This window comes from Ambystoma mexicanum, chromosome 10 (genome assembly GCF_040938575.1).
Source record: "Ambystoma mexicanum isolate Mex_15411 chromosome 10, UKY_AmexF1_1, whole genome shotgun sequence".
NCBI lineage: Eukaryota > Metazoa > Chordata > Amphibia > Caudata > Ambystomatidae > Ambystoma > Ambystoma mexicanum.
The window spans coordinates 1234083919-1234099979 of NC_090932.1; the positions used below are offsets into that span (position 1 = coordinate 1234083919).

Genomic DNA, 16061 nt, shown 5'->3' on the forward strand with positions numbered 1-16061 from the left:
CCCTCATGTGACAGGATGAGAGGATATGCATGCAATGGGCCAGCCCAACATTGGCACCCATTGCCTTGCAGAGCCATCAAGTGCATGACACCACTGTCCAGGCAAGGCACACATACCCTACAGTTGAGATTCACACCCATTCATAAAGCCACTAATCCATCATACTTCCTGTTACATAAAGAAGGCCACCATGGGGTGGTATCTCACTTTGACCCCATTGTACATTGCATACACTGCATGAGAGCACACCCTTCAACCTTCCAACAAGGGTAATGATGCACTATTTCCTGTCTCCCAATAGGCACATTCCCATGTGGCACACCCAGGTTCCCAAGGAGGACATTAGTGGGTCTGGCACATCTAGACCTCCAAGTGCAATTAAGGGATCCGGCCATGTCACACCCAGAAAGGACATTCCCCAGAAGGAGACCTCATGGACTCTCCATTCCAACGGGCCCTGCTGCTGGCACCTCTGAGGGCACAGTCACACCTGCCACAGTCGTGGCCCCAAAGGCACCCACAAAGGACCTCCCATCACTGTGCCACCTCCCACCACTTTTGGGGAGTCAATTGTGCAAACCACCCACCTAAGTACGGACGACATAGAGGCAATAGAACAGGACACTACGCTGGACACCAGTACCATACCTGCTGCTTCAGCAGCACCTGACTCTGGTACCCCTGACTTTACCTCTCCAGCTGCTCCTGTGAGGGAGATGTCCTAGGGATCATCCTCTTGCTGAGCCACTTACCCATGCAGTCTCACCCCCCTCCACCCCTCATCATCTTGCTGTGCCCTCCATTGGCACCGTACGGAGGACACTGAATCACCACCTGAAGATGACGAAGTGCATGGTGAGCAGGCATCTGGCAGCCAGCGAAGGCACTGCCATTGCTCTGCCAGACTAGTGCCACAACACACCGCGGATGCCAACTGGGAGAGGCTCGCACAGATGGAGTGGTGGCAGAACAGGATGGCGCACATAGCTCAGGAGTAGCAGACTGATAGACAATGCATGATGTGCTGCTTGGTGCCCCCAGACAGGTGTCTACATCCCTGGACTTACTGTGTCATCATGCTTTTGAGGCAACTGCTAACACCACCCTCATGAGTTAAAGGTTGCAGGAGTTATGTGAGCAAATGTGAACCACTAATGAGAACATCTCCAGGGTTATAACCATTAACCTTCAACATGCCCGGGCCAGTGAACCGGGCAGTTACACTGTGCACGGGAGGGGATATGTGGGTAGGGAGTTTGTATTGGGGATGACTTTTTTCACACTTGAGTATTAAATACTAGTTAACTTGAAGCAATGCTAGGACATTCCTCATTGTGTGAATATGATGTATTCAATGCCTGGCTATATACAAAGTTGAACAGCACGTGATTATCAATGTGATCCGAAATAATTGTCTATTAGTTCTTGCCGCATCAGATGGCAATCCCTTCCATTTCTCCCACTCACTGTGTGGCAGCATTGCACCTGCAGGTAGTGAGACATCTTCTGGGGATAGCCTGTCCTCATCAGGGTGCATGGGGACATTTCGCCTGAGGCAGATGTTGTGCAGCATGGCACAGGCAAGAAATATTTGTCCAACCTTCTCTGACCTGTACATGTTATGTTGATTTATACCGTGCACTGCTCCCACCCAGGGGCAGTTGACAGGCGCTTCAAGGCCCCTCCGGTGCAGACACCGAAAATGATCAAGCCAAAGGTCCACTCTATGCAGAGCCTGGTCCTGACGTGTGCCTCATTGTAGGCCACCTACTGTGGCATACGTGGAAAGCACACAGGTGTCATTAGCCATGGTAGCTGGGGGTATCCAGAGTCACCTGTAAGGGTAAAGGTCACAGGTGTGAGTCACAGTGCATTGTGGATCTGTTGCCTTTTCTAAGAGCATGTTGATGGACACTCTGTGCATGCATTTTTCCAGATTTGTTGGACAACAAGATTTACCATCACAGTACTTGAATGTAGAGTCATTTACTATGGGGGAACATATGCATTGTCAAGTTACACCATGTAAACAGCACGCGGCCAGTACTTTTCGCTTTCATGGTCTGTGATTGGCATGGCAGAATGCATGTTGCCGGTGTAGGGCCTGTGCGTTGCTATCACGCATGTGCCCAGATGGCTGATTAGTTCTACTTGTGCAGGGTTTTGGTGTATGGGTTCCTTCCATTATGGCTTCACATACATCGTTACCAGAGTACATGGCATTACATTCTGCCAGTGTTGCATTGTCTTCACGTAGTGTTGAATTGTGACATTCGATGTGTAGGGATGTGTTCAATTGCATTCTGGTTTCTGCAGTCCTGTTTGTGTATTGCTTATCTGTTGGGGCAATATGCATTGCTGACATATGTCTGCATTGTCCGGCATGTCCTAGTCCTGTGGGCTGGTGAGTGTCATGTGCTGGGTGAGAGGGCAGGTCCTGCATGTACATGGCCTTGACAAGGGCATGCATTGTTCAGTTGTGGGAATACCCCCTTCACATAGCATTTCCCTGGTGCTGCAAGATCAATTTGTGTGGTGGTACTTGTACTCACCCAGTATCCGTGTCCATTGGCCGATGTAGCTCTCCGTGTAGGCAGGGAGTGTGCGGTTCTGCAAGACCATGGCACCATATGGAACCAAGGAAGCAGGTATAGTAATGAGTGATCACGTGGTCAGCATTGAAGGTGATCTGGACATTCATGGAGTGATGCTGCTTACTGTTGTGGTATGCATTTTTGGATGCCTGGGGCGTGACCAACACCACATAGGTGCAGTCCAGAGTGGCAATTACGTTAGGCAGGTGGGCTGTTGCATAAAAACCTGCCTTCATGGCATTTGTCTGTGCCGGGGTGGTGGGCAGGGAATTTGTCGGGAGGCATGGTGCAGGAGTGCTTCCACCACCTGCTCAAAGACGTATGAAATTGTGGGCTGGGACCTTTGATAAGGGCGAGGATGCAGAAGGGGAACAACAACAGGAAGAGGAGCAACAACTGGAGGAGGAGCAACAACGGGAGGAAAAGGAAAAACAACGTGAGGAGGTGCAACAGCGGGAAGAGGTAAAACAACAGGGAGAGTCACATAAGGAGGTGGTGCAGTGGCAACAGTCCTACACCCATCAATAGCTTGCCGATTAGCTCGTCTGAGGTATGAAAATCCTGAGACGGTTATATTTTCTGTACTCCAAGTTGAAAAGCCTTATCCGTACATCTAACAGATTCTGTTTCTGCTGATCATACAGTAATGCTTTTTCAGTGTTAGACATATGTCGACGTGCATTTTTCTCTTTACTCTTAAGTTGCTGCATAGCTTCCATTCTCCAATCCTTAATTACATCCAATGCTGCAGGCCTAGCCCTTTTCTTTAATAATATAGACTCTAAATACTCTATATGGGCAATTTCAAAACTACCATTACCTGGCCACTGAAATTCGGAAGCATGTCTAGTTTGTCTGTGCCAAATATCGTTAAATACAATACTATTGAGGCCGTACTTACAGTACATTAAACAAGTCGGTGAGCCAACAGGTGGTGCCGGTTGGCCACCTCCCAAAGATTGTCTGTCTGCGCGTCTCATACAAAGGGGCCCCCTTTTCTCACTCTCCGATTCTCGATTTCAGCGAGGAGACATCAATCTTGAGGGTCCCTATTCGAGCGCCATCTGAAAGACCAAAGAAATATTGAGGCTTAGTATCACAAAATCAATCACGGGTCGAAAGATACAACTATCTTTATTTCTGTACAGAATTCAAAGCAAAACAGATAGCTATCTGCCTCCCAACACCTCGCAGTGTGTACCAGCAGACACAGTGAGGGGTGAGAGTGTTGGACATCTCAATTCAGGCCCTTTTATACATTAGTCCAATCATTGTCCAGTCCCTCGACAAACTAATAATTTACATGCTAGGGTTCGTGCCCAGTTCACATGACAAATATGACAATATTGTTCAACAGATTTAACAAGTTTGCATGTCCATGGAGTTACAATGGGAGTATTGCGTCTCCGGCTCATAGTAAGCTTAGTTTCAAGAAAGAACACAGTATATTACAACCAAAGCACACAGTTTGAATTTTCTCTACATTGTCTCGTTGTTTATATGAGGATGAGGCTTGTGAGTGCAGACAACACTTGGATTGCAGTTCATACAAGTCACAAGATTTCTTTGCACAGAACAAACAGTCTGCTCTCGGTCAGGCTAAATGTTGACACAACTCAAAGGTCGTTCGGCTCGGCTGCAGTTGAAAACACAGTCCACCATTTTAGGACACAAAATCAGAATTAAAATCAAAATGGCGGAGAGTTCTTAAAATGGCAGCAAAGTTGATCAGAAACTGGAGCATTTCGAACTCTGTTTTCCGTGCAACGCGAATGGGCTTAGGCCAATATTCATAACAAGGCGGTATTATACGAATACAGTTTAACAGTGGAATTAGCGCTGGGGCTAATTCCCCCAGATGTTGGTGGTGATTCCGCTGGCCCTAATTCTGCAGGGATCAGTTCTGCTAATGGAATTAGTGCTGGCTCCTTATTGGCGGTCTTGTAAAAGTGGCAGTAATTCCATATTGGCCACTTTTACCATATATCACCAAACCCATGATAAGGCCAAATGTAACCCACCAGACAGAGCTAGCTATAAAACGTAGCATAGGATCAGCATGATGCAAGTCTAGAGCTTGATTCCTCCAAATGAGGGTTGTAAAACCTAGCAGTCACCCCAATAAAGAGCACAAACTGTTAGTGAGAGAGGTGATTAGGTAATCAAATTCAATAGTGTGGAACCAAAGTGTTGAGGCCAGTGGACAATGCAGTGTTCCTGGACAAATAATCTTGTTTACTGTATAGTTTTCTGCTGCCTTCCATGACAAGGCTTGCCTACTGGCAGCATTGTTTAGCACATTGCTCGATATGTATTTGTATCTATGCCATTTGAGTGAAGGGTTCATAGTAGAGAGCTGACCAAATGTCAAAGGCCTCTTGCCAGAACATTTCCAAGGGTGCTTTTTTAAGATCAAGAAATTGGTTGATTTTGTAATACAATTTTAAAGGTATTTCTGCACATTATAAATAACAGCTGTCAACAGGTCTGTGGTGGGTGTATTTGTAGCTGTAAAATACAGCAGAAAAAAACAGATTACATAGTGTAAGCTCACACTAATTGATTTTCTGGTACTTGTATACTTGCCTTCGATGATGGAGAACATGAAGACAGAATCATTCTGTCCTTTTCATAATATGCTTCCATAAAGTTTTGTTTTTTAAGTATTGTCAAGTTGGGTTATTATGTGATGTGTGTACTTTGCAAGTCACTTCTACAAAACACTGTATTATTTTAGCTCATGAAAGTGAAACATTCGCAAATAATTGTTCCTTGGTCTGATGAGAACTGGGAAACAATGTGCAGAAATTGCAGATTGACTCAAACCCTGCTTCAACTCATAACTAACAAGTGTGATCCTGGGCAACTCATTTTATCTTGTGGTGCATAACCTGTCAGAATTGCCTTTCTCTAAAAATGTCAAGTTTTTTGCCCCAAAAGTGATTTAGTTCTCAAGGTACACTCTTCAAAAAAGTCTCACTCTTGGTTTAACTAGCTATAGTGTGGCTTAATGTATAATAATAGTGGCCTTGATATTTTGCACATCACAAAGTCATTGTTTTTTTCACTGAACAATATCAATACAGCTTGAAAACCATAGCTCTCTTCTAAGTTCAGTCTATGTTAGCATACATGGACCTTTCTTGTACATTCTAATGTATATCCACTCTCATCTATGCAATGGTATGTATAACGTGCCCATTGCTTCCAATCTATGCATGTGTGAGCACTTTTACATTCTGCTGTAAGGAGTCCTCTGCCCATGTTGGGTGTGTATGTAGCTTTTTCGTATGGCTACTGTTCTGTAACCTGCGTGTAAAACTACACCCTCCTCATGGCTGATATTTTTAGTTTTGACTTATAGGTGGTGTTAATGCACCACCTATAAGGTAACATGATTGCATCGGAAAGCATCAAGAAGGGAGATGGAATGTGAGGAGTGACACATTGCCTGTGGGTGGTGTTTTGTTATTTACCCACTCATTACTGCCCTTGGCCATGCTAATCCCTGTAGTCATTCCCCACACACTACTGCCACCTCCATGCCCTCCCAAATCACATTCTCATAGGATCTCTTTGATCTAGATTTATCAAGCAGTAAAATAAAACTTTGCCCTGCCATGTTCTTTCCAAACAGTCTTCTGAGCGTTAATGGTTTAGTTGTAGTTGTAAATCTGTTACTGATGCAATAAACATGTTTTACCAAGTGTGCCCTTTTCAGCCATTTTATCTATAAGCAATATGCATGTCCTTGCACCGAAGACCTGTTACAAACAAGCATTGACAAAGACATCAGTTTAGGTTTGTGTATAGTTATTAGATAGGCATGCTCCAGGCTTTACTGTCATATGCCCAGGTACTCACACCATGTTTCAGCTGTTATGATATGGCCAGGTGGTACCATTATGGCAGTGAGTGGAAACTCGTCACTGATGACGTTAACCTATGTATTTGCTAACCTCATCCTACGTGGAAAACTACAAAAACCTCGTGGCAAATGTGATAGGCTTAGAGGAAACATCTAGGTATGTGGAATCAGAAAAAAATACAATATTACGGCTGTTACACCGAGCAAAGGAAAATACACCGACACAGGCTTATAAAGATTCCCAGAATCTTTATTACAAAACTGAACAGTATTCAACAAAGTACACAAATAGCTATTTGGCCGTCAATACATCACAGAGACCACCAGCAGGGTTCAATGTGAGCAGTGACAGAATTTCCTAGCTGGACATCGACGCATTTATACAATTTGTAAAATGATGTCCAGCCCTCTTACAGGTTAATCATACACTGGGCTAGGGTTGCACCAGGTTCACTTTCCTAATTTACATATCTAGTGCATGCGGTTTACTTTTCAATACATTTACTAACACACTCCATTATTCTTTAATTTAACATTTACACTCTTTACATATTGTTTTAATACAGACCAAACAAATGTTTCGCATATTATATTCGGATAGCATTACTGTTCTTGAATACATGTAGTTTAACATTGCTGATTCAAGTAATCCCCTGCTCCCGAGGTCAACAAAGGACAAGGTCTACATTACCCTAACATATAGCCTGAGGGCAGGTTGCACATTAACTCCCCTACAGAGGTTGGAGAGGTTAAGGCAAGAACAAGGACACACGAGACGGCCATTTAGCTTACAGGGTGACTTTGTATAAAACCCCAAAATGGCGGTTTCTAACCTAAAATGGAGGCTTGATTCAAGATGGCGGCTTACATCAATTTCTATGATCAAGACCTTGCCGTAGAGAGTTATTCGCTTACAATTTTAAGCAACTTGGCGTAGGCCAATATACATACAAATCGTTTGTAATAAGAGGCATAATTTAATATCCGGTTTGACAGGTATACGTTCCATACTAGTCTAAGAAAGTGATAGCTTCTGTAATGTCAGTTGAGACTACTAAATCCTCCCCTTAAACAGGTCACTATGAACGTCACTAAATACACAATGTCCCAGTGGTTACACAAACTATAGGACCCTTAATTACACGGCCCCCTACAATTGGTTGGCACTCTTACATCCGTCAGTACTTTGCCACCTACTTTGGCAGCACGCAGGCTGGGCCTCCAGGTGCTGGTGAGCTGGTCATAACCATAGCGTCCTACCAATTAGAATATCTTAATCTCCTCCCTTATCTTCTCTCGCCTCTTCTACTGCTCCTCCTTACTCTTTGGACTTCCTACTTCTCATCTTGCCCCCCTTAAATCTATCTACCACTCTGCCGTCCGCACCCTCTGTCTCCTCTCCCCCTGAGACTCCATCTCTGCTTCCATTTCCTCCCTTGGCTGGCTTCCCTTTCACACCCATCTCAAATTTCAATTTCTTTGCCTTGTCTTTAAATCTTGCTCCCCCTTATCTCGCCTCCCTCTTCTCATTTTACACTCCCTCCTGCTCCCTTCACTCTGCCGACCACTTCCTTCTCACTGTTCCTCCTTCCCCTTGTGCCTCATCCCATTTCCGCTCCTTCCATCTCCTAGCCTCCCTACACTGGAACTCCTTACCTCTCTCACTCTGCTCTATTTCCACGCTTACCTAATTCCGAACTTCCCTCAAATCTCTCCTCCTCCATTCCCCACCTTGAAACCCCTCCCCCTTCCTATTCCTCTCCCTCCTTGCCTTATCTCCTTGATCTTCTCCCTACCCCCCAATCTCACCCCTCTCCCCTTCCTTCCCCTTCCCCCTCTTCCCCTCACCCCTCTCCCTCTGAATTCTACTGCACTCCTCTTCTTCTCTCCTCCAGTTAACTGCTCTACTTATTGTTTTGTTGGCCTGATTCTCAATTTGTTAATTGCTTCTACAGTTACTGTTATAATGTTATTATTTTATGTATCCTGTTGTTATAATGTGCAGCGCTTTGGTGTAAAGCGCTATATAAACAAAATAAATACAAATACAAATATCATCTATCATCACCTCAGTGGTCTGCACATCAATTAGGGCTTTGAACTTGGCCTTGGAAATGTTCTTTGCTCTGAAGAATTCAGGGGAGTAGAGGCACGCTCTGCCTCCCTACGTAGGTGTGGTTCGTCATGTTTGTCCAGCTTCATCCCTCCACGTGACTGAAGACCACAACTTTGAGCTTTGGTGTATTTAGAATACTATTTTTTAATGAATCTCTGACATCTTCCTTGTTTTTGTGCGTGTCTTCTGAACAAGAGTTTCATTCTTTCACACGATTGTAATTAATGTCTGCACATCCCAGTTCGATATGACCTTAGCTTCTTGGGGCTGGTCCAGCTTCGCCCTTCTGAGATTCATTTCTGTATTTCAATTGTTTTTTCAACTGCGACACACTGGAAAAGGCCTTCCTTCCTTGGTCCAGCTTTGCTATAACACGTAGTGGAATCATCCATTCTTTACTCACTCCTATGTATGTATATGTTGGTGCATGCCGCAATCTATTCACTACTTAGCTAGCCTCAAGAATACTTTGTCAGATTGCGTTTCTCTGCATCTGTACACGTGTAAAATAACTTGATATCTTCATTGTTTCTGTTGCATAAGTTTCTTCATCTTGAGCCCGAGATGTCACTTAGCTTTGATACTCTCTTGATGCCTTATAGAATATCTTCATTCTTTTGCCTCTGCATCTCTTATATGTACATCAATCTGGCCTCGTGTGACGTCGCCAATCTGCTCTGTCATTTATTGGGCCTGTTTCTTCTGGGATTTAATTCAAATGGCCATCATACTGCTGTGTATGTAGGTATAGCTTTCTCAATGGGAACTTTGCTTCCAGGATGCTCCTTGGTATCAGTATTTTCACTGGTGCTGCACGTGTTTCCCACTCTGGTTCCCAACATATGGGCAATATGGGCGAGATGCTTGAGGGGGTTGGGGGGTACTTGGCTCCTTCTCTACACAAGCACTATATTTGCAGAGGACATCTACTGAGGCACACGGAATGAGAACTGAGAGTTCATACACGCATAGGCTAGCCACTATCTCTCACACTAAAAGGATCACATCTACTCTGACTGCAATGCCAGCAGTGTGACTCTATGGGAAATGACAGCAAGCTTCCTTTCAAAAGGGACTTGTTAGGGGGTTTTTGAAAACCTACAACTGCACGAGAACAACACTCAACATTCACTACCGGAAACCCAACCAGTCACGTGTCTAGTTGGAATACTCAAACTCATTAACCACAGATGCCAAACTCATCTGATCATGCATGCCAAAGTTCACCAGAGTGTACACCTAGGCTACCCCCCACCTCCTCCATTACTGTGAGGAATTTGACCATCCACACGGTGGGTGTGCACTCGCCTGTTTTTTTGAAATTTTAAAAGAAATTGAATGATTGTAGATGAAACTCCGGAAAATGTGTGGGGGTAATCCACACACATTTTCCTATGCTCACTTGACGACATACACTTTACTTTTACTTTTACAAATGTATATAGCGCTTAAGCCCGCAGGCATCAACGCATGAACATAAACACAAATGAAAAAGAAATCACGAAACAAAAACCAAAAAAGAGCGTCGTCGGAAAAGGATGGAGGCCTCTCAAACAAAGAGCAGAGTCTTCAGTCTTTTACGAAACTCTGCTCCATGCAGAGATCAGCTGGAAGCAGATTCCATGCCCCAGCGTCGTGCACAAGGAATGAGAGACCACCGCCTCTAGTTCATTTAGCTCTGGGACAAATCAGTCTGAAGGTTCCAGCTGACCTAGTTGAATGAGAGGCTTGTTGCTGCTTTACGCACTCTTTCAGATAGCAAGGGGCTAGACCAAAGATGCACTTGCGTACCAATGTGTTCAGTTTAAATGGGATTCTGAGAGAAATTGGGATCCATTGAAGATCTTTCCTGTAGCTTGAAACATGTTCTCTTTTAGGGACATTACTTACAATGTAAACAGTATAATTCTGTAAAACCCGAAGCTTATGCAAATTCTTTTTGTTGGCACCACAATAAAGAGCATTGCAGTAGTCCAATCTAGGCATGATTATTTCTCTCACAAGGGTTTTGCAATTTTTGGGGGGAACATAAGGCCTCACTAGCCTCAGTAACCGCAGGCGATATTGAGACTGCTTGATAACGCTATCCACCAAAGTGTCCGCTCCCAGGGATGCTTCGAAGAAGACACCAAATGTTTTCATCTTTTCTTGCACCCCAATCTAATGTTCCTCAATGCTAAAGCTCGAGAAGCGAGGGTATAACTTTGCACGAGCCTGGGGAGCCAAAGATCAGAAACTCTGTCTTTGAGCTATTTAAACATAGCCAGGTAACGCTCACATAGACCTGTGAACTCTGGGTGGACACAGCCTACAGGCACCGTCCCCCCCTTTAATATTTAGTTGGGATATGACAGTCAAGAGTACATCAAGGCATCTCAGAAGGGGGAGGGCAAAACCTTCCCCCTGCCATGGACAGCCTAATTAACTAACAAAGGCTCCATGGATCAGTCCTGTCCCAGTATTTAGGCTCTGCTGCTGGTAGCAGCTTTGTATACTAATCAAAGTTTAATTCAAGCAGGCCAACATGGGGCTTGGCTGCAGAGGCTAAACAAAGGAGACAGGAAACCCCAACACCCCTTTTATATGCACCGTGTCAACCTGAAGCCAGCTCCCATCCTACAGTTTAAATGACAGTGAGCTTTCATGTTTGGGACAATGGGCCTCATTACGACCCAGGCGAAGGACCATGGTGCTATCAGCACCATGGTCCATGCCGGTGTCCGCCATGGCGGAATGGGGAATTACCACCCCATTCCGAGGTTGGTGGGGCGGTAATTCCCCATGCCGCCATGGCCCTTCCCCATTCCCATTTTCGCCCCATAGGGCTCAATGGGAATGGGTAAGGCGCTAATAACGGTACCGCAAATTGCGGTACCGTTATTAGCACCAAAGTCCCTTTGCGGGTCCCTACTTTAACGGCTGGAAAAACCAGCCGTTAAGGTCGGGTCCCGCAAAGGGACCTCGTAATTAGGCGCTAAGTGTTTAACGGCGCCGCAGCCTTTTAAGCACTGTTAAACACTTAGCGCCTGGGTCGTAATGAGGCCCAATGTGTTTACAGTAGGCAACCCTCACAGAAGGACCCCATTCAGAAGGTATGAGACTGTGGTTTGCAGGAGACAGTCTGTTCTCGAAGCAGCTGGAAGGGAGACCTGCCGCTTTAATCACAGAGAGCTCCATTAACTAGAGAGACCCTTTGATCCACAACAGACAGGAAGAAGAGTCGGACTTAGTATTACATGTTTTCACCCCTTTACCTTTTCTGTTGCAAAGCACTCTGGTTATGACCTCATGCATACAGGAGTTGTTGGGGGGGACCCAGGATTGGTTCATTAAGGTAGGCTTAGCTTACAAAAATCATTGTGGCCCATTTGTCTTTAAAAGAGTGCTGAGCCCCTCTTTTAGACAGATAATCTGAAGACTTCTCAAGGAGTAGCAAGAAGAACTCATTTGGACCCTGAATGAAGGTGCAGTCTACTTTACAGCTTCCACCAGTGAAGGAAGTCCAGGATTTCGAAAGAGGGAAGCAAGATCCCTCCCCTAAACATCTCCCAGGGAACAGAAGGAGATACTGAATCCAGTGGACCCTCCAGCAGCTCCAGAACCGGTACCCAGACAGCACACAGCGTGCCCTGCTAGGCTCTGCAAGCAATCTTCCTCGGTGGGAAGTGCCAGAGAGTCTCTGAACCAAACCCAGAACGATTCCGGTGCCTGCAACACTCTCCTCAGCTTTGGGCCGTCCGCCTTGAAGGACGACACACGCCTTAGTAAAGAAGCTGTGTGGAGTGCATCGACAAGCATCAAGCAGCATCAGCCTTAAAGGAGTTTTTTTTAGCCATTCGAGCCCCTTGAGCTGCAACCGACTGCACTGCTGACTGTTGTCACGCTGCAGCCGCTAACATCGTCTGAGATGCCTCAACCAGTGCTTCAGACCCGCCAATCAGCACTGACACAATTCCTGACCCCGAACTCCAGGTCAGCCTGCAGCCGTCCATCCAGCCTCGGTCACTGAACTGCCTGCCACCTGATACCTGAAGCTGTCTCCCTTCTTGAACTCTGTCGCAGAAGCTGCCAAGCTCCCTGAAACTGACTCAATCGTGTCGAGCACCAAGAACGTCTACAAGCACAAGGTACATTGTGGTTCTGTCCCCTTGGTCCTTCTTTGAAGGCCCCTAGTGACATTTTATGACCCGTTGCTCCCTTTGTGCTGAAACCAAATATCTTTGAACTATTGCGATTAATTACTTTACCGACTACCCTCCTGTCAGTATCCAAAGTGCATCCCTTTTCCTTCTTTGAAACTGTGTCCTCTCCATTCCTTCACAGCGTGGGTTGTAATTTGTAGTGTGCTAGAACTGTCTGTTGAATGATAAAGTAGATATTTGTATACAATCTTGACTGGACAGTCATTTTTATCATTGGGTACTAATTGTATTTTCGTTTTGTTGCAACTAACCAACGATCCATGACCTTGCGGAGATAAGCCTGCTGTTCCATCCACGTTACCAAAATTGGACAAGAAGATTATCATTTACTTGTGTTTCCAATGTGTTTAGATCTCTTCTGGTGTACTAGAGGTGGGGGGCTGAATGATGGTTTAGAAAGCAATATGCATCCGTGGACAACTGGTACACCGCACGTTGATTTGGCGCAATTACAGAGATCTGCACCCTGTGGCTGTCCAGATTCTTTGGACTACGAATCCCATACCATTGACTATGCTGGCTAGGGCGGATGGGGGTTTTAGTCCAAACCATCTGGAACCCAAAAGGTTTCAGGCCCCTGATCTATTATGTCACTGATGGTGGCGGCAATGCCCTCTGCTGTTAATAATGGACCATTGCAATCTGTGCAGCTCGTCAGTGAAAAGGCACTGATGTAACAGGTAAACAAAGAAGGACATACACGTAATCTTCTTCTCACCATGATGCACCTTCCATGGGAGAACACTTACATAAATACAGAACAAACAGGTATAGCTACTAAAGCTGAATTAACCATGGGTTTATATGTGCCACAAATCAGGCCCCAGAGTATGCATCTGATTGTTTTGCATTGTTCTGAGTGGACATCACAGCAAAGTCAGAATGGCCCTGTGCCTAGCATTCCTCTTGATGGATAACATATGAATGACTAAATATGGTTAAGTTGTATTTGCTGTGATAGAGCAAGGATGAGTTGAAAATATAAGTGTGTCCAATGTTGAACTCCAGGGAAACGTGTTTTCTCACAGTATTACCATTGCGCTTTCTCTACTCTGCAGAAGACGCCATGCTCAGAACAGATCTGCATGGGTTCCGTGATGACACCGTCTGTGCACGTCCGAAAACCAGAAGACATCCGGACACAGGACCAGTTGTTGCGCCTTGCTAAGGACTTCATTGACCAGTACTACTCATCCATTAAAAGGTATACAGAGGATGAGAGGAGAGATGCATAGGAAGGCAGGGAGGTGGGCTACACCTTGTGCAGGGAGAAGGGAGTCCTCTCGGGAGGCGGGGGCAGACCTTGCAGGGAAGGAACACTGGAATATTGTAGGGAAGGCGAACCCTGTAGGAGGTGAAGAGATATTTGGTTAGAAGAGGGGGAGGACCTGTAGGAGTAAAAGGGAGGAGAGGAAGATCCCATAGGAGGGATAGATTTAGAGAGAGGAGGAGCAGACCATCTAGGATTAGGATTGAGTTCTACAAAGAAGAGAGAGTACACCTGTTGAAGTGTTGTGATGAGGCGCATTCATGTTGCTATCTTAAATGCTTTATTGTAAGCAAAGCTCAACCGCCTCACACCAACCACATCAGCTTACCTTCCCCAGATAAATGATTCCTCAAAACCCCAAAGCAATCATACTCTATAGAATGACCTGATGTCACAAAACCTGATGGGGACACAACTTGCCACCAGTACTTCTATTGAAAAAGATTATGTCCAGAAGGCAGACTGGTGCATAGCACAAGTTCCTACAAGAGAAGATGGAAGATTAGTGTGAAGGATGAGGAAGGGCATGCAGAAAAAGGGAGGCCTCTATGCAGAATTATCTGGGCTTACAGGAAAGGGACATTTCAGATTCGAAATTGAAGGTAGCTGGGAGCTATTTAGCTCCTGCTTGTAGCCTGAAAGAGCCTGGCTAGTTAGACACCAACAGCTACCAGGAGTTACCTTTTGACTTCCAAAGTCAACTGAACAAGCACACCTATATGTATTTGCGTTTTGGGTCAATCTATAAATAAACATTAGGACAAATGTATACAACATGTAAAGCATTAGGGGTCATAATTAATGGACAAAATAAGTTTGCATATTATGTGGAAGTTGGTCGCGGAACACTATATACTAGCTCCTTGTTCATCAATGTAGCTCCTGGTCACTGCTGATTTTAGCTCCTGATTAGCCAATCTTAATTTCAGTCCTTGCATTTCCAGGGAGACGGGTTACGATACTGTAGATTTCACCGAATCCAATTTCACCTACTCAGAAATCTTCAAAGTTCTTTTTTCTTCGAATTGGTTAGGTAAGTAGGTACATTTTAAAACATAGATGAGGGTGGGGTAAAGGGATAGGATAAGGTAGGGGGAAGGAGGTGGAGGTCTCCCCCTGCATAATAAAAAAAAATAATTGAAGAAAATAATTCTAAGATTTCTCGTTTAGGTGAAGTGGATCCGGTGAAATCACAGACATCCGGCGGGTTAGATTATGGGTGGGAAAGAACATATCTTAAAGGCAGGTACAGGTGATCGCATTGCCTGTGATTGCTGGTGGGGGTTATGCTTCTAGCTGTCTTTTAGGAGTAGACTCTCAGCCCTTTCTCCATATGCAAACAAAATGAGAACGTGATCATAAAAGGTAGAATAGTCTGAGCTATCCCCTTTGTTTTATCAGAAAGTATACACATATCGAAACCCCGACTAGAACACTGTTTGAGATATGTTTTTTTTCTAATCTGTCTGTTGCTTAGAAAAAAAATAGGTTCCAGCACATGGCCTACGTTTCGTGCGTTGGCGCTTTCTCGAGGCATGAATGTATGCTACACACAACTTTCGTAATGGTCCTAATCTCTTAAATCCTTTTGTCAGTTTCAAAGATCTGAAAATTAAATCTTTTGAGTTAAAAACAATTGTGAATCTTGTAAACTCTTTTAAGTAAGTGAAATGTAGGCTGCTTTGTTGGCTAACCTGTTATTCGTCAGCAGCGGGCAGGCTTCGTGTTAAAAAAATTATCTGCTCTGTATAATGCTGTCTGAAAGCCCTGCCTAACAGTGGTTTCCCATTACGCATTGCAATTACCCAGCACAGGATTCATTTAACAATCTACTGCTCCAACGAGGCTTTGCAGAACTGAAATGCAGCCTCAGCCCCAAAAAGCTCAATGTTTTTTTTTTTTTAAGCGCTCCAGTCACTGGTAAGCAACCCAACGAAAAGAGCTTTCTATAACTTAACCAAATATAACCGACGGTGATGTAATGTGCTCTGTGGATGTGCACAGGGCAGAT

At 44.9% G+C, this 16061-nt stretch overlaps 1 protein-coding gene across 2 annotated transcripts in view; it reads left to right on the forward strand.

Annotated features, from left to right (window-relative positions):
- The window catches only part of NOS1 (nitric oxide synthase 1), an 833905-nt gene that overhangs the window by 557533 nt on the left and 260311 nt on the right, over positions 1 to 16061 (forward strand). For both annotated transcript variants that reach the window (XM_069619207.1, XM_069619208.1), the window contains exon 5: positions 13839 to 13984. In XM_069619207.1, the coding sequence (XP_069475308.1) occupies positions 13839 to 13984 (146 nt within the window). The remainder of the gene's footprint in view (positions 1 to 13838; positions 13985 to 16061) is intronic.